The sequence below is a fragment of the Aphis gossypii genome, chromosome 1 (genome assembly GCF_020184175.1).
Source record: "Aphis gossypii isolate Hap1 chromosome 1, ASM2018417v2, whole genome shotgun sequence".
NCBI classification, from domain to species: domain Eukaryota; kingdom Metazoa; phylum Arthropoda; class Insecta; order Hemiptera; family Aphididae; genus Aphis; species Aphis gossypii.
The window spans coordinates 81,182,519-81,209,318 of NC_065530.1; the positions used below are offsets into that span (position 1 = coordinate 81,182,519).

At 29.0% G+C, this 26,800-nt stretch overlaps 1 protein-coding gene and 1 long non-coding RNA gene across 10 annotated transcripts in view; one reads left to right on the forward strand and one right to left on the reverse strand.

Moving 5' to 3' along the window:
• LOC114130092 (protein sprint) overlaps positions 1 to 19,449 on the forward strand; it is an 86,788-nt gene extending 67,339 nt beyond the window's left edge. For 7 of the 8 annotated variants that reach the window (XM_050210195.1, XM_050210809.1, XM_050210847.1 and 4 more), the window contains 15 exons: positions 9,560 to 9,730; positions 9,861 to 10,048; positions 10,157 to 10,248; positions 10,331 to 10,480; positions 10,802 to 10,930; positions 11,008 to 11,849; positions 11,918 to 12,369; positions 12,466 to 12,637; positions 12,707 to 12,842; positions 16,312 to 16,589; positions 16,855 to 17,046; positions 17,528 to 17,659; positions 17,721 to 17,990; positions 18,069 to 18,267; positions 18,353 to 19,449. In XM_050210195.1, coding sequence (XP_050066152.1) covers positions 9,560 to 9,730; positions 9,861 to 10,048; positions 10,157 to 10,248; positions 10,331 to 10,480; positions 10,802 to 10,930; positions 11,008 to 11,849; positions 11,918 to 12,369; positions 12,466 to 12,637; positions 12,707 to 12,842; positions 16,312 to 16,589; positions 16,855 to 17,046; positions 17,528 to 17,659; positions 17,721 to 17,990; positions 18,069 to 18,267; positions 18,353 to 18,483 — 3,534 coding nt within the window. In that variant the 3' untranslated portion in view covers positions 18,484 to 19,449. The remainder of the gene's footprint in view (positions 1 to 9,559; positions 9,731 to 9,860; positions 10,049 to 10,156; positions 10,249 to 10,330; positions 10,481 to 10,801; positions 10,931 to 11,007; positions 11,850 to 11,917; positions 12,370 to 12,465; positions 12,638 to 12,706; positions 12,843 to 16,311; positions 16,590 to 16,854; positions 17,047 to 17,527; positions 17,660 to 17,720; positions 17,991 to 18,068; positions 18,268 to 18,352) is intronic. The other variant, XM_050210604.1, reaches the window with a different exon arrangement.
• Positions 19,395 to 25,330, reverse strand: LOC126549367 (uncharacterized). Of its 2 annotated transcripts, none has more exons than XR_007603506.1 (3): positions 25,249 to 25,330; positions 24,937 to 25,134; positions 19,395 to 19,482 (listed from the first exon to the last, which is right to left on the reverse strand). It is a non-coding gene; the product is annotated as an uncharacterized LOC126549367 (long non-coding RNA). The 2 variants fall into 2 exon arrangements; XR_007603504.1 differs by having other exon boundaries at positions 25,186 to 25,280.
• Between the last annotated feature and the right edge of the window lie 1,470 nt (positions 25,331 to 26,800).

The window sequence follows — 26,800 nt, forward strand, 5'->3', positions numbered from 1 at the left end:
ATATAAATAATATATGCTGCGGCGTACAATACTGTATAGCCTACTGCGTGAATGATAATTCGCGTTTGGTGTAGAACCGCACAATACGTACAAAAGCCAAACTGAGTGCGTGTATTAAAATAATAATATCCGTGTGCGTATAAAATATTGCTCGAGGAAAGTTTGTCCGCGAACGACGTCCGTCTTTGGGGAGGGCGGCCCCCATATAACGCAGTATATATTGTACTTAACCTTCCCCGCACGGTGTGTACCTATTGTCGACGGATGCTGGGCCGATTTCAAATAAAAGCTACCGCGATCTCTCCCCTAGCAGCGATGTGTAAGAGAGCCCGGAAAACCTCGTATTATACCCCGCGATGTATATAGAGACGCTGTAGAGCGTGTACGACACATCATCGGTCGGGTTACTCTGTACACAATATATGTTTGTAATAATTTATATATATATATTGGTACTATTCGCGAATATTCTCTCGTTCGGTAGATTTTGACGAATACGAATTGATTTAAAGATGTATGAAACGTCCGCGCGACTAATTGAACGACGACACTGGCAATTTGATATAAAATATTGTGTATAATCATTGCATGATGTAATTCTTATGTACGTAGTCGCCTCACCAAACCGTTCCAAAAACTCCGTAGATTTATCCACGCAAGTTATATTATGATATATTGTTGTATAATATCGTCGCTTAAGAAATATCATGGCTCCCTCAGTTTTTCCGACTTTTCAAGAGAAAAAAAACTATTTCTTTGTTAAGAATTTTGAGAGTTATGGTATCTCTTTGAACAATTATTAATTCTAAAAACGTATACTGTGTGTTTTTGAAAAGTTATTTTTAGTAAAAATGCACGTGATTGGCTTTGATAGTGTATCTAATACTTACACTTTATATAGGGCACGCGATGGCATTTTGATTTTTCACAGTGAACATGTCGTTCCAACCTTAGAGCTATAATAGCACGGACTCACGCGTCTTGAAAATGCACGAATCCCTCGTTGATATACATAAAACGCAAATTCGAATATTTTTAGATTGGCCATGATGGTACTTAAATGGTAGTATTATATTCTAACGATTTATGGTTAGAAACCGTATCAAATGTTTTTTCGTGTGTATCGAAATTCGAAGTCGCAACACATCATAATATCACACACGTTACACGAGTATTATAATTATTTCATTATTTCATTTGGTCGACTGTTGGATAAAATCCGTTTTTTCCATTCATCAGTATACTTGTATATATAAGTACATAATAATAATTGCTGTAAGCCTGTAACAAAAACGAATTACGTCGATGGAAGTATATAGGTAGTATTTAGTACGTATTTATATATATATACATAATAAATACGTTTTTTCTTTCGCTTAAACTTTTATATTCGACGTTATTAATGTTATTGTACTTTCTCTCTCAAGTACTCACTAACAACACTTAAAGTCGTAAAAATGTAATAATTATTTCCCTGAATGTTATATTAAATTTGTGCCATTATTATTTTTTTTCCATTGTGCAAATCTTTTTCTTTGAATTTAATCACTATTTTAAAAAGAAACTTGGACTTTAAATTCAAATTATCAAAACTCATACTACTAACTATATTTGTATTTATTTGTATGGTATATTTCATATTGTTTTATTAATTTTAATAAATATGTCGCATGAATGATTCCGATATTTATTAAACTTAGTGTATAGTAGTATACATATTATTTTCTCCGAGATTTTCTCTATCATCGCGTGTATTATATTACATGGGTTATTATCAATGTTATCACTTTTAATCGTTTACGGTTTGATCGAAGAAAGCATTATCTCGAGAGGACTTGGGAGTTTATTATAAACTCATAAAACAGCGTGTAAACTATGATTTATGATGTGTGAATTTAGAGTTTAGACCAATATTTCAATTTCGTCTCTGTTTCGTCAATCTCAAATTGTCATTTATTGAATCTTATTCTTGATATATGATCGAATTGTGGGAAAAAAAATATTTAATTTTCGTATCTTTTGCCAACAACACAAATACGGACGAATACGGCGCAGTGCCAATGTTGCAGCAGTTGTTTATACGTGTGTCGCAAAATCAATTTTTCAGCAGGCTGTGTGCATGCTAAGACAATAATTGGAACGTGTTGTCTAAAAAACTGCCGTTCGCTTTTTTATTCGATTATCATTAGCCGAAAATTCCCAATTTTAAAAATGTATTTATATTCTATCCATTTGTATATGCGCGCATTACCTGTAATAATTTATTAATTTATGTTCATGAAGATTCACTTATAAATTACATAACTATTTTTACAAATTGTATAATATACAAACATAAAATATAATATATGATGATGATATAGTAAATAACTATAAAACTATATTTATAATTTTATAAATGTTGATTACCTTTTATAATTAATTACAAATTCAAATAAAATAAAACTAACTGATAAACAATATACTATAGGTATGTAAATTATATGTTTGAAAAAATATTCATTCGAGGTATACAAAATGTATGTATCAAATAAATAGCGAATTACAAAATTTTGGAAGATACAATATTAATGGGACTATTTTAATGTATAACCGTAAGAATTATGGTGGATTGAAATTGAGAATGTAGTACAAGACCACGACCTTTATGTATTGAGGAATATGAAATTTAATGATTGCGGTGACTTGGGAACTTATAAGTTTGGACTTAAAACATAGGTACATAAATAAATCTGCATCTGAAAGTAAATCTAAATTAAGAATGATATAGTCTGGATGGTTGTTAGAGAAAGGAAAGGTCGTTAGGCTCAATATTTCGGTCTTTTATGACCAATGAAGCATACAAATCGTCTCTAGACACGTTCAAATGATTCAATAAGACCTATTTGTGGATGATTCCATAAAACTGAAAAAAAACTCTAAAACGTGTCCAATTAGTAAGAGACATACAACGTTTTTAGATTCAAATAATTATATAGAATTCCTTGATATTCATTACTAAAAAATCAAAGCTTCTTAGGACTTTTTTACAAGTTTGTTCAATATGAGTGGAAAATAAAAGGTTTGATTGGAATACAATCCCTAGATCACGAGTAGTATTTATTCAAGGCGATCACAAATGATATAATATTCCTTATTTACTTTGGTATATTATAACGAGAGAAAATAATTTTGACACATCTAAAGATGTATTTAGTTTTAACTACATTGGTAAAGCACCAAACACACAATTACGGTTTTACATTTCTTCAGTTATTTTCACTAAAAACAAATGAAATACCTAATACCTATATGTATTTGGCTTCTAACGTTCTCGAAAAAACAAATATCATCAACCTACACAGTCGTAAGTCTGTAAATCGCAGGAAGATATACTTCTGTATAATGTTGTGCCGCCACTGCGGACCAAATATTTTTACTGTATCGCGTTTCATTATCGAGGTACATCGTTCCGTTTGTATCGTGCGTAATACGCGGCTACTGTCATAACTGCCACCGCGCCTCGCATTTCGTTATACGAGACGATTTCGCTATATACATAAAATTATCAACAAAGTGCAATTAGAATTAATGTACTTGAACTCGACTCGAACGACGTTGTCGGGCATGGAGTGGGGGGTTAATAATAATTGCTCTGTGCGTGCAGCACTATAAACCTATAAAGTCGCTATATTATGGAAATCGATATGGGCCGTCAGCAGTGTCACCTAATACGCGTGCAGTGTACCATTTTGCGTGTGTTCTATGTAATATTGTTATTATAGTCCATCACTGTATTCATATTGAATACCATACGTGTATACTTTGCGTGTTCCACCCACTTACGTTTTATTCCTGCAGGCTATAAGGTCTGTAAACAAATTCGGACCCTCGCCTCATAAAAGTCGTTAATTACTTCATGTTTGAAATAGAATTTTCGTTATTTTTAAACGGATCACATGATAATCACTTTACAGTACTTTTTATATCTTGGACGTATTTCACTAATACTGTAGTATTGTTATGCACATCAAATCATTTTATATAGGTTAAGTCAAATATAAACGGTTTAAGTTTATAATAATTATTATAAGACATTTTATGAACAACCGCATTATACCTATGTTTTATACAGCGATACTTATAAAAGTAAACATTAATTTTCTTAAAAAGTATTTACGGTTTTGGAATAATTTTTAGATTTTTTGATATCATTAAAAACATTTAAAAGATAATTTAATTTTCATATTCAGGAGCAATTTTCTGAGAATTTTAGTACATAAAAATTAAATTTCGAACGCGTTAGTTAAACAGTCATAAAATATATTTTAATGTCAGAATTTCAGATGAGCGGTGTTGTGGACAAATATTTTACGGAGTACTCGTGTACAACTGGACTCCGATTATCTAAAATTTAAGTACTTACTTATCACTGATTAACTACTTGTTCGACATTCGATTTTTATGTTAGTATTTGAATTCTCAGAAAAATACTCTGCTTTAGAATATGAAATTAAAATTTATGTTGCCATTAAAAAAAAGTATAAAACCTATTAAAAATCGTAAAAACGTTGTTTTGTAATAATTTCAAATTAAGTATGGAGTAAAATATATTTGCAAACAACGTTAGTACTTTTAAGATAATTAATAGTATCATCTTATATGTACTGTTGGTATAAAACGTAGTGTATTTTAAGTATATGTTACTTGATTGGGCCTCAGCACACATGATCAGAAGGCAAACTGACCCTTTCCGGCTTCCGCATTGAATGTGTATAAAGAAACTACTGTGGCTGTACGATATTATAGTCGGCTCTCACTCAGTAATAATTATAATAATTATAAAAATTAAACAGGAATGAAAAAGTACGAAATAACAGTCGAGTTCACGAAAAAAATTAAAAGTTTTATATTTTCAATGATAGTTTATAGAATATTTATAAAACAATAAATTTATGTTATGTTAATTATTGCAGTGCTCTGTAGCCTGTAACATTATTATGACTTTTATTAAGATTTTATTTTTTCGTTTGCTATTTTTTTTTTTCTTTTTTTTTTTATCTCTTTTCAACAACTTTTGATTAAATAAAATGTTTGTGTAGAGCAAACTCATAAACCAATAAAATAGCAGTCAGACTGTTATTTTTCACATCGTGAAGCGTAAACAATTAACATCAATATAATAACTATTAAAGTCGGTGACCGGTTTTAAGAAGTCGATGTTTACATACATTACGTATTAATATTATGGTTCGTTACTACAAATTGAGCTCGCGTGTTTGTATTTACATATGATTATGATTAGATATTTTGCAGTCATAATAATATATTATTTTTATTATTGTAATATACTTGACGATGAATCCGGTCCAGTTTGCTATGTAATATAATTCATAATAAAAAATATTAGAATTTATGTTATATTTATTATATTATAATGACAGCTGTCACGTGCATTAGCTGGACTAATAAAATAAAAAAACATTATTTTTTTATTATTTTAAAGAATAATATGTAGATATATGATTACTTGTAGCTGTTGCAGCAGTCATTTATAATCATTGAATTATAGTCAATCACCTATGCAACTCTCATTTCGAGGTTAGTTTGTGCGTATATACATTACCCACTGGTATAAAATACATAAAATATGTATTGTAGTAAATGGTTTTAAAAATTATTTTGTGTTTAATCAACTATATAAGTAGGTAATACTAATATGTTATACATTACTCACAAACAAGTTACGTGTGTGATATTTTCGACAATGCATTATAATGTTAGGAGAGTAATAGCGTATTCGTTCAATTACAATTCGAAGAGTAGAGCATTTGCAACCATGTGGAAGGACGTTCTGAATTAAAATAGTACTTGTGAAGGGATTTGAATTGGACTATTTTTCACCATGTATAGGAACTATTCAGTGATCGATCTAATTATGCGATATAGATTAGAAATATTTCGACTCCTTATTTTCTTTTTTTTTTAATTTTAGATCATACTAACTACTTTTGACCAAATTAGAACACGTACTTATCACAATAAGAATTTTTATAAAGTATAAAAATTCAAAATGTAATTATGCTTTTTCAGATAAATAAATAGAAAAAGTTTTTCATAAACCAAATTAGAACACGTACTTATCACAATAAGAATTTTTATAAAATATAAAAATTCAAAATCTAATTATGCTTTTTCAGATAAATAAATAGAAAAAGTTTTTCATAAGATCTAAAGTAAATATATTTAAATATTTAAATTCGTTTTCAGTTAAAAAATTCTTTAACCGTTTAATTATTATAACTAAGGCTTGAAAAATTGAAAAAATTCCTTTTAAGTCGCTATTAACGGAATTAAAAAATAAAGTTAACATAAAAACATATACGTTCATCATAATAATAATTATGGTTGGTAATTGTCCACATACAGGTGGTAATTTTCCGCTATTCCTAAAAACCATTGGGTGGTATAAATGGTCGAGTGACTATTGACCTAGATTCAGCTTTGTGAGTTATATATATATATATGCATATGGTATTACAGCCCACACGCCATGGTACTTTTGATAATAATACATTGGAAACCGAATGCCTTTAACGATAAATAAAAGAGTAATTGATCGGCCACTTATAATGTCTGTCTTCGTGTATTTCTGATGCGTTTTAGTCATAATATAGACTAAACACTGTTGTACACGCAGCACACGACTACACGTGTAGAGTATGCAATCGAAGTTTTGTGTTGTAATAACGTAATGAGATGAAATATTGTGATTGTCATCTTCGTCTGAAAAACGGGCATCGTTGACAAACATTTCATTCGCATTATACGATATTATTACCGATCGAAAAGCGTTTTATTATGCCTGGAAGGTTATTCGCATAATCATTTCGTTATTTATGATGGAATTTTTTACTCTGATGCCCTTTAATATTACGGACTACTCGCAAGACGTCCAAAATCTGTTATTTTTGTAACTTGCGAATTGTATTATAACGTCAACAGCTTTAAAATAAGACAAAATACAAAAAAAAAACCATAAAGAGTTGGCAAAAGTTTTATACGCGTTAATTGAAAACCCGTGTACGACGGACGGACCGGAGAAAGTTACCATTCGCGTTATGACCGAAATTACCCGCTCGTCCTACCCTATATGTCACTCCCTGTCGCCCAGCTCATTTTATCGACTTTACACTCACACACACACACAACACACACATAACCTCTTACGAGCCGACGAGTCTCAAGAGTCTTCGCGGCGTATGTGCACCTGTAATGCGAACACGCGACGGTCTTGTGGGGTTGGGCGGGTAGCGAGAGACATCTTTAATCAAGTGCTTCCAGACCCGATGCCAAATCCAATAGATGGAAAACTCAGTTGTCGTATATGGTATATACGCTTGCGTTTGTTTGCCAATTGCAATTAAGCTGATCCCCGTATCGCTCGAGCAGAATTGGATCACCAAACCAATTTTATAGTTTTTAATTGAATCTGCGCGGTTACAATATTATGTTTTAGACGTATTGTAATACGCATTAAAGTGTATAGCTGAATTATAGGTACAACTGATCTATTAGAAAAATTGTTACCTGTATTTTACAACAGCTACAATACTGTATGTAGAGAGTGGTGTATCGAGTGTAAGCGTGTTGCGTGAAAAAAACTATTGATTTCGAATGTATTCATATTTTCAACGTACGAAACGAGCCAATGTTATTGTCGTATAGAGCATAATTTCTTGTGCAAATACTTAATAGTAATACTCGAGCTTTTTTTCTAATCATTTAGACTTACGTATAATCGTTTAAATAATTTATTGTAAATCGTATTGTTATAATTTTATTGTTGATTTATTTTTTAAAAAGAAAATTATTGGTATTGTTTCATAATCATTTAAAAATTGTTTGGTTTTTTATTTAATGGAAACTAGTACTCATGTTATTTTCATAAGCTATGACACAATATTTTATGATCCTTTTTTTATGTCTAAGTAAACATATCATGCGTATCGAATATTTAACAATAGGTATAAGAATATATTATATTACTGATATGAATTTATAGATCGGTGGAGTAGTGAGGATATACCAACAACTGTTTGTCTACCGAACATCATCTAAATTTAGTATAAATAAAAGCATTTTGTCAGATATCTAGAAAAAGTTCGAATGATAAAAATTTGTAAATTCTATGACACTTCACACACAAAAATATAATTAAAATCTATATATAATTATGATGTTATTCGAATAGTTTTAATAATATTTTTAAGTTTTAGTAACTGAAGTCAATACTGTGATTTCTTCACATAAGCTTACTATCTTAATATAATATATACTTACATTTTCGTCTTTTTTTTTCTATATTCATTTATAAATATTGTTAAATATTGACTATATATCGCTCTCATACATATTGTAAAATAATTATTAACAGATACTATAATAAAAACAACAAAAAAGTCGCTGAACCTAAATAGCTTCCATTTTTTTTTACGAAGTTTTAACATATAAGTTATTTTGTCACTATATTAACCATTCTTCAAGTTAATGCATTTTAACTTTTATTATCAATACATAATATTTTTTTTTAATCATATAATTTAGATAGGAATGTACTGTAAATAATCAATGCGAGGATCAGTGCGTTCAACATTTATTCATCTCGAATTTCAAATTGTTATTGATGGTTAAAATACATAAACGAATAACGATATTGAACAATGAAAACATTCAAAGAATATTTAATGAACAGATTTTATCTTACTAGAAATTTCCGTTTGTATTTTTTGAGCGTATCCATTTTTTACTACGTTATAAATATTTATTCAACAAGATATTGTCTTTTGCAAAATTTTGTTCTCCGAAAACCGTTGGGCCTTACGAACTAACCGGATATACCGCGTACGCGTAAAATTAAAAATAAAATCAAAAGTAATTGGATGATGATGTCACACGCTTTAGTCCTCAGCTATATATTGACTCGATTTTCTATTATTAGACCACTGGCGACCTTAACTAAACGGAGTAGAGCCTAAATGAACTTGGCGCCAATTTTACTCTGTGTAAGTGTATTAAGTTTCGTTTTTTAAGTGAAATGTTAAATTTTCTTCTGAACATATAATCTCAATAGTACAAATGTGGTCGTCAGTATTCATCAAGATTACGTCGATATAATATAATGTATCTATACATTATTTGTACAGTAAAAATCTTATTTTGCATTTAATTAAGTTGTAACTAATTTCTGAAGTCGGTGGCACTCAGTAGTCCTTATTAATAAACCTTAAGAAAAAGTAAAGAAGATAATTAAAAAAAAAAAACAAAACAATAGAAATTAATGAATGAGACGGCCTTTATTGTAGCCACGGGAATTCCCCTTTATTTGCATTACTCGGGTACGTGTATAGTTTCATAAAAATATTTTTCCTTTACTTACCTCATTATTATTATTTTTTTCTTTTAATGAAATCCTTACACGTTTTATGAGCACTGCGGTCCATATTAATTATAACCAGTTTTATTTTTCAACGACTTTATTTTTATTGTTAATAATACCGAAATGTACCCATGTTTACAGGACGAAGACGATTATGAAACCAGTAGTGGATCTGTAAGATCTGGTTCGGGGGATGCGGCTAGTTGTGATATTGGATTACTCGAACGTCTAATACGTAGTCATCCAATATGGTTTCTGCCCGGAATTCAACGGGCCGGTGCTTTTCACTTGTTGCAAGGCAAAGACGACGGGGTGAGTACATCAAATGTCCGCATACTATTATTGTCTAGTGTTTGTTTTCGTCATTAACTGTTTTTGATTGTTGTCATGTTGGTTTTTACAACAGTTTAGAGAAAAAACAATCATATTTTTACTGTTTCAGAATTTCGTCGTGAGACAGTCCAGTCAAACGGGCACTATGGCCATATCCGTTCGTTTGCCCAGCGGCAAAGGTCCGTACATCGAACATTATCTTATACAAGCCACTACCGACAACCGACTAGCTTTGGAGAGTTCAGACAATAAGTTTGACAGTATCCCTATGTTAATTGCTCATTATGCACAATGCTGGTAAGATTTTTATTTATAAAATTGTCGTTAAAAAAAAAAAAAAAAAAAAAAAAAACAGGTACAAAACAATATTAAAAGTGTATTTAATATTTTATTTAAATATTTTAGCGATGAACTGCCCGTACAGCTTATGTTACCAAAAGCTATACAAGAAGCCAAAAATCGACAGCAACTCTCTTCATTAGCATTACTTGGTCAAGGTTGGTGATCTTTTCGTTTCCCATTAATTTACTAGTTTTAATTCATTATTAAAATGTATCAAATGGTTTTTTTTTTTTACAGAATTCTGGAGGTATCCTATGGCTAGTTCAAGAAGTTCTCCAACATTGGATATATCACCGAATGATGAACCTACAAAGAGAACATTAAACACATCTATTCCCAGTAGTGCTGCTCACAGCCAATCGAGTAGCCTTAGTAGTTTTAGTAGTGGTGAGATTTATTAATTTATATAATTATAATGATTTATTGACTTATGTATTTGTTTTAAATATATTTTTGAAAAAAAAATTACCGTTAAAATTTTTTAACGACTACAGTTTAAAAAAGGCTATAATTACTTTATTATTATTAAAAAAAAAAAAAAAAATTGAATAACATAAACAAATACTTATACCAATTAAGTGATCGATTAATGATATATACATCAACCTGTATAACTATTTATCATATATTTATATATTTGTCATATTAAATGTATAGTATATAGTATACACAAGTATATATATAAATATATTATTTGTTTATTTATAGGCAATAATAATCAAGAATCTGCTTTTACAGACAATCACCTGTCTATAGAAGAATTATCAACTAGTCCAGTGGAAAGTGTACAACAAGCTAATGGTATTTTAACAACGTTCAAAAGTTCTTCAAAAGAAGGTAATCACTAGTCACTATATACATTACTTATAATTCTAACAATGATTGTTTATTAATACTGGGTAATATATATTTAGGTACACAATCTTCTTCTGATAACTTATCTCCACCAACAAGCCTTGTGAGTGGTCGAACAAGACCCACTCCTCCCAATACGTTAAACCTTAAATCTTCTAATAGTCCAATAGTAACTTCAGATGTCGTAAGCTCAACTCATATAGCTAAAACACCACCACCACCTCCTCCTCGTTGGGCCAAGCCTGTTGCGGGGCAACAAAATTTCACTGTAACTACTACTGTGACATTTAGTCTTCACAAAGAAACAACTCCCTCGCCGCTCATTCAAGTATCTTGTGGACCGTTATCAAAATCAACAGATGACAGTGAAATCATGCCAGCTATCAAAAGTCCACTAGGTTCTGAAATAACATCCCCGATCTCAGACACAGGAGGTGGATTACGTTCTGGTCGTCGTACTAAAAGAAATAGAATAAAACAATCTAGACATTACAGAGAAAGTGATATATTAGAAACACCAAATATCTATCATAGGAGTACTTTTGCAGATAAAGTCAGTGACTATGAAGATGTTTGGGGTCCTGATTCGTCTTTATCTACATTCAAAACTCCTTCTCAAAGCAATAGTGGTACTTATAAGAAAAATGCTCCAGAAGTTCCTCCAGAAATTCCACCTGATATTTTGGAACAAACCCCCAGTATTCCAACCATTCCTAAAAATACACTAGGTCTTGTTTTACCACAAAATCAAATTAACGATCTCCCATCTATCACGGACAGTACAACCAGTTTATTGTCACCTGGGTCACCAGAGACAAAATCGCCTGTTCCTGAAGATGATATGTCTGAAGCTAAACAAAACAGCCCTTTCTATGCCGAACCTGCTGATGCCATAAGACAAGTAAATTATATTAATAATTCATATAAAAAATAAAATTAATTTATTACTAACTCAATTTAAATGTTTAGGCAGCTTTCCTACGTCGCAAGTCCAAACCTTCAGCAAATAATTTCCGAAACCGCCATTCAGAACCGAGTTTTCTTCATCAATGGCCAGCATTAGTCGGCTGTAGCCAATTAACTCGTATTGATTCTAAAGAGGAACTACTATCTCCTAATGGCAATTACTCTACCAACCAAGCGTTCTCGTCGTCAGTAGATAATATACCGTTGTTGAAGAACTCAAGAAGAGAACCGCTAAAAACTGGTAAACCTGTAGAAACTCCACGTATTGGGCCACCTAAACGTGGTCAAGATGGTTCATGGGCAGTAGATTCTAGTTGGGAGTTTATTGGTAATGAAAATGAAAATGCAAACACATTAGATAACTCAGATCAAACAACTACTGGACAACCCAATGATTGTTTAAGAGAATCTCCTGGACGTAAAGGACCTACAATACAAGAGATTATTTTGAATAGGTAAATTAAATAAAATCCACTATCAGACCTTTTTTGACATTTTCCAAAAATATTATATTTTTGATATTAAATTATTGTTGTAATAAACATTCTTAGGTTGCCACATTTAAGTTTGTACATCAAAGAACCCAGTTCAGCATCTCGAAACAATGGTAATACTGAACAGTCCGATCACCAATCTAATGATAGTGTGAACAATAATACATTGAACTTAAGTGGTTTCAGTAATTTGTCTCTTTTATCTCAGAACAGCGATGACGATTCTAAAGTAAATTTAATGCTAATTTCTAAATATTTATGTTTGTTATTTAATTATGATATTTTTTTTACATTACAGACAGAATTTTCTGAGCCATGGGATAGTTCAAGGTGGGAACACTTGTTACCCGTTGCCAATAAAGAACAAAATCAAGCACATTTAAAACCAGTTAATCGTAATAAAAGTTTCTCTGAACGCTTAGATCCACTTTTAGGTAAGATGGTTAAATATTTTATTGGTGTAATAATAGCTTGAAATTACGTTTCTTTGAATAATATATTTTATTCAGATCCAATTTTTTTTTTAATCGGGTCTTAAGATTAAAATTAGGTACATTTTGCAAATAAATTACTCTTAAGTAATAAAAGTTATCATTTAAGTGTGGTAACTTCATACTTAGGACTAAATTTTGTAATATTGCAAAGCAATTTTTCCCATCAAAATTATCCAAATTCTCCCAATTTATACTTCATACTAAATATACCTAATTTACACGGTTCTCTGCACCTTTTATTCACTACGTATATTGCGCTCTTAGTACAACATAAATTACCGGCTTTCGAACATTATACGGATGACAGCTTCTCTCATCATTCATCGCTGTTCGTGATTCGTTGTGTTTCGGTATATAACTAAAACGGCTCCGTGTTACACCCGAGACTCGAGAGATAACCATAATAATTTTTCGTCAGCATAGCTAAAACCGAATGAATCATCTAGTATAAATACTTATATCATGGTACATATCAAGTATATTATTATATATATATATTTATTATATTAATTTTGTATAATAAACGAGATCGCTGGTCGAATGGTAAATATGTGAATATATACTATGTTACCTACATATATTTATTATGTTTTCAGGCGACTACACTTCATTGCTTGGTAAAATCGCCCAACGCTTTTCAAACACACTAAAAAATGTTTAGATATTTTTACCAAAAATATTCAAAATAATAATACGCCTTGTTGGCTTATTTTTCCCACGATGAATTTGATCAAACATTTTCACACACACGTGTGTATCTATCACTAGCATACGAGCCATGTAATTTTTACTTCGTCATAATTTCCATTAATTTCGACTAGCTGTTATATTCGTAGATATGATAGTAATATGATAGTAATGTGTAGGTATAGTATAATATATTAGGTGTATCCAAACGTGTTATATAGCCTGTAGGCACTGTTTTGAACATTTATTTAAAAAACAAATACATTCGTATTCGCATTTACATTCACGTTGGATTTAAAAATCGAATTTATTCGCATTTAAAATTCATTTTTTTTTTTCAAAAAAATAATAATAATAATAATAATAATACAATTTTAATAAAAGACTGTTACATAATGCCTAAGTAGCTTATCAGTTTATTTTATAAACTACTCGTAATGAAAGTGGATTAAAATATTAAAATAAATGTACAGATTGTAACTCGTCTCTTTCGAATTTACGATTTCAAAAGTTTATTTTTTTTTGAAATCATTATGAATTGTATTTACGGGTATTATACGATTATATATGTATATATACTAGAATATATTGTATATATATATATATTCGTAGTTGTGTTTTATATATTACTAGTATAGATAATAGACAGTAGGTTATATTACTTTCCACGAAAGAGTTGTAGTCAATGATTCTTAATTTATACGCATTTGTATTAATTTATTATACACACAAACATAAAATATATTATATACATTATACATGTATTGAATATTATTTTTTTAATAAAAAAAAAATCTAAAATATTAATTTATTGTTTTTGTTTTTAGAATATGTCATTGCATCAATTTTGCATTCGCATTTATTAGTTAAATAATCTCATCAATTATAATTTATTATGTATAAAATATAAATAAAGTGTAGGTATTCCAATGTAGGTATTTTAAACCCCATCTGTATGTAGAAAATTCGTTTATTTTGCGAATTATTCGGCAACAAATGGATAAAATTTAATACATTTTTTGTATGAGTTATTTTTATAGTCGACTCAAATCTTCAAATTCACTTAGTATGTTGTTTTAATTACTTATTCGGAAAAATAAAATAAATAAATATAGATTTAAGAAGCACTGTAGACGAGTTTTAGTTACATCAAGTGGATGTGGCGTATATAAATTGTTCGTGATCTCGTGAGATAATAATTACACCCGAGAATCATTAAAATCCCGATAAAACTAGTTTATACTGCCGACAGTTGACCGTATTTGTCTGCAGTATACAATTAATAATTAATTATAAATATTCAAACGATTTAGAGTGAGCTATATGGCTCCAAAATAACGGCTCGTAAAAGTGAAATCTATTTTTTCAACGTATATCTATTTATACCGATTATATAAAACTTTTTAAGAAACAAGGTTGTACGTAGGTGGTTTATAATAATGTAATATTTGTAGCAGAATTTAATAATACCTGCAGTAGTGTATTATGTATTAATTTTTTTTTTTTACTTTTACAAGGTCTCGTTGTTGATTAAACCTGCAACAGAGGTAACCCACGTGTTTTTTCATCTTGTCACTTTATAAAAAAAAGATGAAAGATTTATGTGCTTGCTCCATCCCTCGTCTCTATTATGCTATCGGTTTTAAAAATTAAATGCATTTCTAATAGACGGTACAATTTGAATTCAATAAAAATCCATTTTCATGTATACGGTTTATTATTGTAAAAATACTTGAATACCTAAAACACATATTTTGTTTTTAATTAGTATTATAGTATCCCGATTTATATTCCTACAGTAAGCAACGCTGCCGTTATTTATTGTTTAAGAAAAATCAAAAAAAGTTTATAATTTCTAAAGGTTCGGTTGATTTTACATTTGAAAAATTATTTAAATGCATTTATAAATTTGTACTACATTATATTTTTACAAATAAATATTAAATAATAGAAAGGCCTATTTATAAGATTCGATAAATAATATATATAAATTCTATTATAAAATAATATATATTAGGTACATTTAATTATATAATAATAAAAAATATAAATTAAATTTTAATTTCTAACTCGCGGTTAGGTCTTTGTCTTTGGTTAACTTCGTCTTTAAACTATTGCAGGTTTTGACATTTAATATACATTCCAGTTGTTTTTTTTTTTAATTAAACGCCAACTAATATCTATATTTCTAAGTGCCAGATTTTTTCTCATGTAATATTTAAAATAACAAAAAATTAATCAAGGTTGGATTTTACTTAAAATACGAGTAGTTGTTTTAAATGCCATTATTTCTTAATAGTGTCTTACACATCATGCGCTAATGTAAATAACACACGAGTTATAGGTATACGTATACAATTCATAATCTATTCGATGAGTATCATACTATTATAGTATTATATATTTTATTGATTTGAATTTCACAGTAATTTCGATAACCACGAGAAACATTAAAATAATATTTTAGATTTTATATAGTATTAGGTACTTAATCCATTGCAACGTTTCACGATTTTTCTTATTGTTTTAAATTGGGTGCAAATTGGTTGCGCTACTTACGTTAGAATGTTAGATTAACTTTACACACCTACTTCGAGTTACGAATTTTACATTCCGTTTGATTTTTGCGCTGTTATAAAATTATCTGACCATACTATCGTCTTGGAGAGACGAACAGACTACGCTGTATAATATTAACTGTGGTGTTTACGTTATTCTGTAGCAGTCCCACGGATCCAAGCACTGGCACGAAGCCGCTTGATGGCTCAAACCGGCACCGGTTCTTCAACCCGCGAGTACGCTCTGCAGTTGGCCGCGGACAAGACCACCGTGTTTGCTCGGTCCATCGATAATTTCGTATGCTGTACGGTCGAATCCAAGGAGACCAATCCGTCGGTGGTGATGAGGAACGTGCGGCAGTTCATGTCGGGCATGAAAAATTATCTCCTGAAACACGGTGAAAAGGAATTCCAAAAAGTTGTGGAAAGAGAGCGAAGCCAGGTACTATATTATATTACTGTACATACCTATATGGTTTTTTATCATCGCTTTCATTTGGGCTGTGCGTCTTATTTACTTGAATAAGGCAACTACATACCGGACATATAGTGTATTTAAAGTTGTCATTGAAATCGCACTCGTATCCCTTACGACTTAATCTATAAACATTCTTTAACTGCGGACTAACTTTCTAATTATTGTTGTTATTATAGTCGATTATTTTTTAATTAATGTTTCTCATTTATTTACTTTCCACCACCCGCAGTTGAAGCCTACGGAATTCCTAAACCTTGACGTGATCCTGGAAGGCGTGATGAACAGGTTGGTGCTCAGGGAACTCCGAGAACACGTTTACAGTCTTCTGGTCGACGAATACGTCAATAACGGCTCAATCCCGTCCATGGTCGAAAACATACATTACGCCAAGTCTAAGAGTATTCAAGACTTTGCTGTTCGAGTAAGTTTGACTTCGAATAAGAGGTTAATTATTTATGTTAGCCGTTAGGTCATTCAAATACAAAGCGAACTATTGAGGGTGTATTTTTAATTTTTATGAGCCATGTACTTATGTTATCTAATAAGTAATAATCGTTAAAAATCAATGAAAAACAGTCACCCTGATACAATTCGGAAGTAATATTTTATCTTTTCTGAATTTTCATTTTTTTTTTTTTTTTTGATATTAATTTAAAAAACAATTTTAATTTATTTTATTGGATTTTATCACTATTTTAAATATATGCGTCAATACATTACATATAGGTATTCTTAAATTATTATTGTACTTACATAATCTTGATAACAAAAAATAATTGAAAATAAAAATAATTTGAACATTTATATTAGTACTCGTTTTACCTAAGTATATTAATTGTATAATGTATGAAAATAATTTAATTCAATTATAAAATGTGTTAATAATTTTAATTTCATAACAGGAAAATTTGATACCACCTAATGAGAATGATTTGAAGAAAATATCAGAATGTTTCAAACGTCTCCAAGATGCGTTTTTACCATTGGAAAAACTGGAACATCTGCTTTCAGCCATTGCTTTAATATTTAATGCTGTAAGATAATTTATAAACATATGTAAATATCATTTTAATATAATCAAATTAAATGTTTTAGGTTAAAATGCAAAACAGGAATGCAGATGCATGTCTAGGTGCCGATGACTTCCTTCCATTGCTTGTATGGGTGCTTGTTCAGTGCAACGTTCTCACAGCCGAATTGGAGGCAGAATACATGTGGGGACTGTTGCATCCGTCATTAATACCCGGTGAGGGAGGTTACTATTTGACTGCATTATGTGGAGCTGTGCACGTTTTAAAGAGTTACAAGTCATCCATGGAAGCTAATACTATCAATGGTGTGAAGACATTAGGCTCCGACAATACAGTATGTAACATTTATAACACCAAAATTATTTGTTTTTTACAAATAAGTATAAACATTTTTGTTTTTGTTTTTTTTAAGTTGAGTTATGATCCACTGAATGAACTCAAATCTGTCTTAAAAGTGGTTGTACCCGATGAAACCAATGGATCACTGTTGACAAAGACATTACCTGTTAGACCGCACATGACGACACGAGACGTTTGCAAAATCATTGCTCATAAACTGCGCATAACCAATCCACAAGATTATTCTTTGTTCAAATTAATTGACGGTCAAGGTAACAATAATTGAAAATTAAGACTATTTACTTATTGTTATTTTGTTGATCATATTGTTAATATTTAATAATGTTTTGTTTATAGAATATTTGTTATCTGAAACCGATTGCCCACAAGATATTAAAAGTTCAACAACAGCCTGTGGCAGTCATTGTCTGTTTGCGTATAAACGAATCGATGCAAAAATAGCTTGGCCTCATTCACCTTCTCCCTAGGCCATAAAACAAGATTTAAAAAAAAAAAAAAAGAAAAAATGAAAAAAAAAGATTATTATTGTTTATTTATTTTTGTGTTTGTTGTCTTTAAATATTTTTTTGAGATTATTTTATACTCATGTATAACAATTTTTTCTTTGTGATTAGACTTTTAACTTGTGAACAATATCTTGCGCCGACTATTATCCTAAATGCTAGTCATAAAATTTGTGTGTATTTCTGTGTAAACTTAAACATGTACATAATGTAGTGAATGCAGAATAACACACATTATTATAATAATCATAAGTATATTATTATTTAGACATTATGTTCTTTTTTTTATCGTGTCTAAATACGTTTTTTTTAAATTATTATTAATATTTATAGAACTTTTTTTTTAAAGATATTTTATTATTTGTATGTTTTATAACTTACTTAGTTTATAAAAAATAATATTTCGGCTCAATGACTGATAAGCTTGATACTTTATATTTATGCTAAAAATAATAATATTTTTTTTTATTGTATGTGTACAATGTACAAAAAATGACACGAGATCTGAAAATTTATTATTTTTTTGGTTTTTATACTTCAACTAACTGCATCTAAAATATATTTTTTACTTTAAATATTTTAAAAATAATTTGTATTTTAATATTTAAACTAATCCCAAATCATTTGATATTATATAATGTTAAAATATTAACAACATTAATGTTAAAAATTAGTTAACGGTTGCATTGTCTTCTCGTTTATGTTGTAAAATATTTAATCATATAATATTCTTATGTAGTTAACAATAATTGGTATTAACGACTTCTTTAAATGAAGATATTGGTTTTTATTTTTTACATACAATGCTATTATTTAATTTTTCAGGTAATCATATGGTGATATTGATTGCATTTTTTAACGGATGTAAAACCATAAAAAACAAATATTTCTCGTATTTCTAACAAATAAAAATGTTTTCATTCATGATCATTTTATATTATGGATCTTGATATAATTACAATCCTAAAACACAAAAAATATGCAACAATCAACAATGTAACCGTCATTAAATGGTATAGTTACATTCATTATTTATTTCTGGAAATTAAATTAATTATACTTAGCATTATGAATTCATAATTATACATTTATCAAAGTAACTATACATTTATAAGTTAGATAATATACACAGTATTTAACTTTATTGTAAATGTGGAGACTATCCACTATCCAGTGATCAATTTGAATAATATTAGTAAATACTAGATATCAATGCCTTTTCACCGCGGTCTTTTTGAAAATGTTATCTATACTGCCGCCAAGCCATTTTGTTGTGGATTCGTTTTTTTCTTAAGTTGTCTAACCTAATCTGTCTCACAGTATATATATATATCCTTATATATATATATTATTAAAAAACAGGCCTTTTTTGTGTACCCGTTTTGTGACGACGCTATTTAACTTTTTTTCACATAATTGTTCTGGCTACAACTCATTTGCACACAATTTTCAAACAACAGAAACTTTATTTCAGAGGTACATAACCTGTGTACCTCTCCAAAGTTTCAAATTAGTCGTAACTGATGGTGAAAAATTATTATACTCAAACAACATTTTCTTTCACCCTTGATAAAGGCTTAGGACTTTCTGTCTAATTGTATTCTGGTGTCATAGACTGGTGGGTTTAAAAATGTTGTTTAAGTTATTTAATTTGGCATAACTGCCTTAAACAAGCCATTATTTATAATTTTGTCGATTAAAAAAAAATAATTTTTACAATATAATAATAATAGAAATATAATATAATAAAAGTATAAAAATATAATAAATATAATAAATAATTAGGTCATAAAAATAATTTTAAGTTCCTACATATTTATTATTTTATATTGATCAGTACACGTTTGTAACAAAAATATTAAATTTTTTTTAGATTTGTAACCAGAATATATTTTTTTCATATAATTTTGTTTTTTTTTTAAATTTCTTTTCTATGGGTATTTTCTTTATTTTTTTTTTATTGAATTAATTTTTAAATCAGTATCGACTTGAATTTCCATTAGTACTTGAATAACTTGGTGAATGTGAGGGTGGGAAGTATAAAATTGACTTTTGAAATGCATATGAAAATTTTCAACTCCGTTCGTTTCTTTTGGGCTATTGTCTGATTTACTAACCCATAATTCTGGCCCAAAATTAGCATCAAAATTAATATAACTTTGTAATACATAATCAGAAAATCCATAATTATGTTGCATGGAGATATTGAAATTATTTCAGTAAATGCGTCCAGAACATCATTTGGGTTTAAATACGGTAAACCGAAAAAGTATTTCAGTCATTTTCCTATTTCAGAATCATTTTTCAAGTATTGTTTTATTAAACTTTTATTTTTTTGCAAACGCCTAATCAACTTTGTCCTAAATTAAATTTACAACATACTATTGTACATTGTGGAAAACTTTGAAGAACAGCTATATATATATATATATATATATGTGTGTGTGTGTGCAGCTTTTTCAAAATCGGCATGAAATATTTTTGTACTTAAATTTTTTTTCTTAATAACTCCATTGATAAGTTCACTATGGTTTTTCACATGAACACATACGTTCAGAGGCGTACCCAGGATTTTTTTATAGGGAGGGCTAAACACTTTTAACTTGAGTTATTGAAAACCAAAAACAACAAAAAAAATTAATAAACACTTTTAATAATACTTTTTTAATTCAAATATTCTATTATAAAACTAATAACACAAAATATATTAGTCAAATTTGTAAGAAAATTTCCATATTTTAATTTAAATATTTCAAAACAATATAAAAAATATTGCCAATGGGAGAGGATATAGCCCTTTTTAGGCCCCCCCCCTTGGCTACGCCACTGTATACGTTGATATTTGTTTATTTTTCAAAAAACAGTATACTAAAGGTAAATAATAATTTTTATAAACATAAATTGTATATAATTGCATGAAATGTTTTGGTGCATATTATGTAAAAGTTCCATCACCAAAATGTGCTCATTATTATTAAGCACTTTTAAGTTATTCTTACAAGTAAATAAAATAACAGCATTATCATCAATTAAAAAACAAAATTGATTACCTTTATATACCAACGATTGTTTCATTTCTAAAAGCTGCTTTAAAGACTCCTGCATAAATTATAAGTATTATACTCAAATTTAAGGATACAGTATAATATTACAGAAGTGAATTTTATTATAATATACACAATTAAGTTATAAAAATATATAGATTAATTTTAAGATATTATCTATTTATACAATAAATCTATTTACTCTAGTTTCTGGTAAAGTGGTAATACCTCAAAAGAATAACAATAATATAATCAATGCAATGTTTTGGGAAAAAATTTAATCAACCTTTCTCAATAGTTACAGTAAAACTAATTACTTCAATAAAAATATTAACATAATATATCATTAAATATACTTATGCTTGTATATTATATAAGCTAACAGACATTATATTGGCCTTATACAGGTCATATTGGCTTTAAAATAAGTAATAGATTTAACACTACCTTTAGTTTAAAATTTACAGGATTATAAAAAATGTAAATTGGGTGTTGAGAAAAGTAGTTTACGTTTTAATGACCTAAATATACCCCAAAATTAAATCTTGTACAGAAAATGTCAATTTAAACAACTAGTGTATGTTTCAAGTTTCTACTAGTAATTTTTAACTGTAATAAAATCTAAAATTATTTGATAGTAAGTTGTTATATAACACTGAATTAAAAAAAAATTTTTTGTAAAAATAAGTTGATATTCGAATAGTAAAATAGTTGATAGGATAGAATAGGATAAGTACGAAATATAATTTTGTGTTTATAAATGTTTAACATGAAATATTTGATTGAGTATTTGAGAACATATTAGTAATATGATGTCACTCTGTTAGTTTTCATCATGTGAACTAACATGTTGCTAAATTAATCAAAAACTTTTTTTGTTGAATAATTTATTTTTTGACCCCCAGACATAAGACATATTATTAACATTATTATCAACAAAATAAGTTTGAAAATTATATCAGTGTATTAAACAGTATAACATATTATTACCATAATTATTAATAAAAACATTTTTTGAGATAAATATTTATTTCTACTATTGTAATTGCTGTGAGATGTCACTGAAACACCATTAAACAAATTGAACAAAAATGTTTTAGCAATGAAGTACCTATACATTATTCCTGTATTAACAAATTTTCAAATGCATAATGTAGGTAATTAATTTTAATTTTAATCTAACAAATACTATTTTTTTTAATTAACTCCGATAACCTAACGTCATTTTTTAAGTATTCGCGATTGCCGCCAAACTATGGTCGTACAAATTCATAAAAATTACATACTAAATATTGATAAAGAAAATTTTCAAAAATTTGAAATGGGTGGGGCTGGGATGATGTTCGTTTTAGATACGGTACTATACGACAGTTAATTTGTCTATTGACGAATGACGATCGTACGTATTATAATTCATAATAGCATAATTTAATATAATAATAACACGTATTATAACGTAAGAATACTTGACGAAATTACAAGCTATTACCTAACATTTTTATTAATAGTTTTAATACTAAGAGAGTTATATGAAAAACCAGAAAAACACCGACTAGCTCAATTATACGGATTGCGTTATCGAAAAATAATAATACTTTTCTTATTATCGATATGCGATAAACCTGCTAACGATCATGAACTAAGATAATTTAATAATTATCTTAGACCTTAGTCCGTGGTTACGAATGTTACGATCCACCAGACGTCGTACGTGTGCCGATGTATCAGTTTATTAGTGTAATCCGATTGTGACCAGTGATCACTGAGCTGTGCGGGTTTGTGTTTTGAAAAACTAAATTATTTACAATTAGGTACAATATAACTACAAATACTACAATTTAAGAGTATATATTGTCATTTACTTCGTAACATCATGAGTAAAAACCACTGTACAGCCTTAACAATACATAATTTGTATTTAAACGACGATGTTATTAATGAATTTTTAGACATCGTAAAATTACAAACATCGTTTATTCTACAAAACGTATTATTTTATCAAACACTACATAATATATGTATTCACTATTCAGCCGTTGAGAACGTGTATGATTTTCAAATTTTGAATAATGATTCTATTATTTCTATTGGAAATAATTATGCTATTGGGTATTGGGCATTGGCTATGTGTGTGCTATTGTAAATTACGATTCGTAATGAAACCAAGTGCGTAGAAGTGTACGATATATATATGTACAGACTACGTATACTATACGATTAATGATAATTTATTTGAGGTTTTGGATGTTTTATATACTTAAAAATCCAACGTTGTTGTGTTTAAATCTGTTATAAAACAGCCGGATGGGAATTCATCTGATGAATGTTATTTTATCGATTACGACAATATTATATGTAAAACTTGGGCGTTACGTAACCATACCAATAACATATTAATCTATACATTAATACATTATTACAACAACCTTTCCCTACACACCATACACATGAAGTCCAGAGTACTGATATTTTACCTATAAAAAACGAAAAAATAAAAACAAAGACTGCAATATGGCGTAAAAAGCGTAAAAGTTAAATTAATAAAAATATCAGAATTTCCATACAAGGTAATAAAAACAAATATCGAATGGAACAGTAACAAAAAGTCTGCTTTTAAAATAGTAAACATATTACAATTGGACTCATGCATAAATTATGTAATTTTTGTGATGCTTTAAAATGGTCCCTGGAATCTCCAGGGCTGTGTTGTTTGAACGGTAAAATTAAATTAGAATCTATCGAATATCCACTAGAACTACTGTTACGTAGTCTTATTTTTGGTGAAAATATTACAAAATCTAAATCTTTTCTGACTGCAATAAAAAAATATAATTGTGTGTTTCAAATTATCCTTTTAAAGAAAAACAAATTTTAGATAATAAATTTATGTCAACTTTTAAGATACCTACAAGGGCAAATATACCATACTGCAAGCAGTTTGTTCTTCGTGGGTTCAAGTAAACCAAAGTTTTTACAAATATACTTTATAGGCGGTGATAATTCTGAAGTTGAATTAAGACATAAAAATATTCCTAACCTTGACTCCATAATTGTAATTGACTATTGAGCTACAAAAAATACTTAATTTGCATAACAACCTTAAATAAATTTTAAGGCTGCTATGGATTCACAAGAATATGAAAATATCGAAAACTTAAATATAGTTATACAATATACATAAAGGACGAGTAATCTATGACAATCATCCAGTACGTTTTAATTCACCTTCAGTTAATGAAGTCGGTACCTATCGTAATAGAAGGTCAATCATTTGAAAAGCGTGATATAATTCCGAATGGTCATAATCGTAACTCAATGGTCGTAATAATAGTACAAAACATATAATTAATGAATTACATAAATCATATGATACCTTACAATACCCTTTCATGATCTGTCATAGTGAAAACGGATACAGCATGACGATCTATTCGATCTATTTCTGATTTTGTAATGTCCACATGACTTAGTTTTACTTTAAATTATCTTTTTTGACCACAATAAATTTTTACAAAAGTTAATTCTTCCATGTGTTTGTCGAAAATGAGAGATAGCGGAAGTTTTCCTTCAACTGGTGAAATTATCAAAGTTAAATCCTGATTTAATAGGGTTTCATTACTACCAGGATTAACATCTCCGTCTTCATAATTATTCTCAATTTCCTTATTCAACTCTAGACACGTACACATGTCTCCATTGCTCTCATCATCAAATGACCAGTTCTCATCAATTTGAATGTTTAGGACGTTTAGGTCTTTATAAAGATTACATTGAACTAAGTACTGAGCAGCTTCGCATACTTTTTTGGGCCTAATACGCTTCTTGCTTCTTTGTGTTTATAGCAGATTTTGTGTCTCAGTTCTACTGTAATAACATATTTATATGATATTGACCTAGGTAACCATAGTGTTTACTTCAACAGGTACATTTATTACATTTACTGCAAGGCCATGCTGATACCCCAAGCCATTTCCTCTTTTAACAATTTTTAAGAAAATATGCTAGGCTTTGTTCAAGAAGAGTAAGATCTTTCATGACGTTCAGTATTTTAGGAAATATAAATCCATTTGTACTGGCTATTTTGAAACATCGTATATCTGTTGCACACGTATTACAGAATAAACACGCCGCATGCACAATCCCGAATATATAAAATTCATAATAAAATTATGAAAAACCAGTTGAAACTGATCATATAGTTGGTTATGGTCGTGGGTTAAAAGTAGATCGCATTGTTGGAGTTGTAGCATTAAATGGAGTAAATTAAATATAAAATATTTATTTATTTTCTGTATATCTTTTTATCTACTTATGCAAATTTGATGTTACGTAAACGAAAATATGCACATTACCTTGCATTTGTTTTTCTAGGCTGGCACTGTACCAATTTTTGAAAATCAAACTACACTGAAAGAATGCATTGGTTATTCAAATTTAAACAATTATGGGTGGCAGACTTTGTACAAACATTATATCAAATGATACTCTTTTGAGACTACAAATCGAAGAAAAATAAATGCAATCACCCGACTCAGTACAATTAACTTACAACATAAAAGATGTTTTACCAGATAAATAGCTTATCACTTCTAGCGATGACAGTATGTTGTTTATTGTAATAAGTCAAAACTAGAACCCGGATTCATCTACTAAAAAGTATCAAAATGTGCTATATAATATGCAGTAAAAATCATTAAAATATGCAACAAATTTGCATTTGTAGACAAATATGCAAAATAAAAATATACATTTGAATTACAATTAGTATGATTCTTGAAGATTATTACAAAATTATAAATATTGAAATGAAAAAAAGTATGCAAAAACATACAAATCAGGGATATAGTTATAAGTTATAACTATAAGTTATTTATAATGTAAACCTAATTTTTAAAAATGTAATGTATGGAATTTAACATGTGGTACTTGTAGTAAGGTATTCTCGAGAAGTGTCACACTGAAGAGCCAACATCGTCAATCGTTATGTTTTAAATGTAACATAAGTTTACAACAACCGAAATTTGTACCATGTTTTTTCCACAACCTGTAAAGTTAAGATTTATTCGTCAAATCTATAAAACAAGCAGTCCTAATCTGATAGAAATACCAGAGTTGAAAGAAGAAAAAAAGACATTTTAAAAGCTTATTTTTTTAATAAGGATGCAATTATATTTTTTTTCAATATTGCTCGGTACTAAAATAGTTGAAGCTTTTGTGTGTTTTTTAGTCTTTTTAGT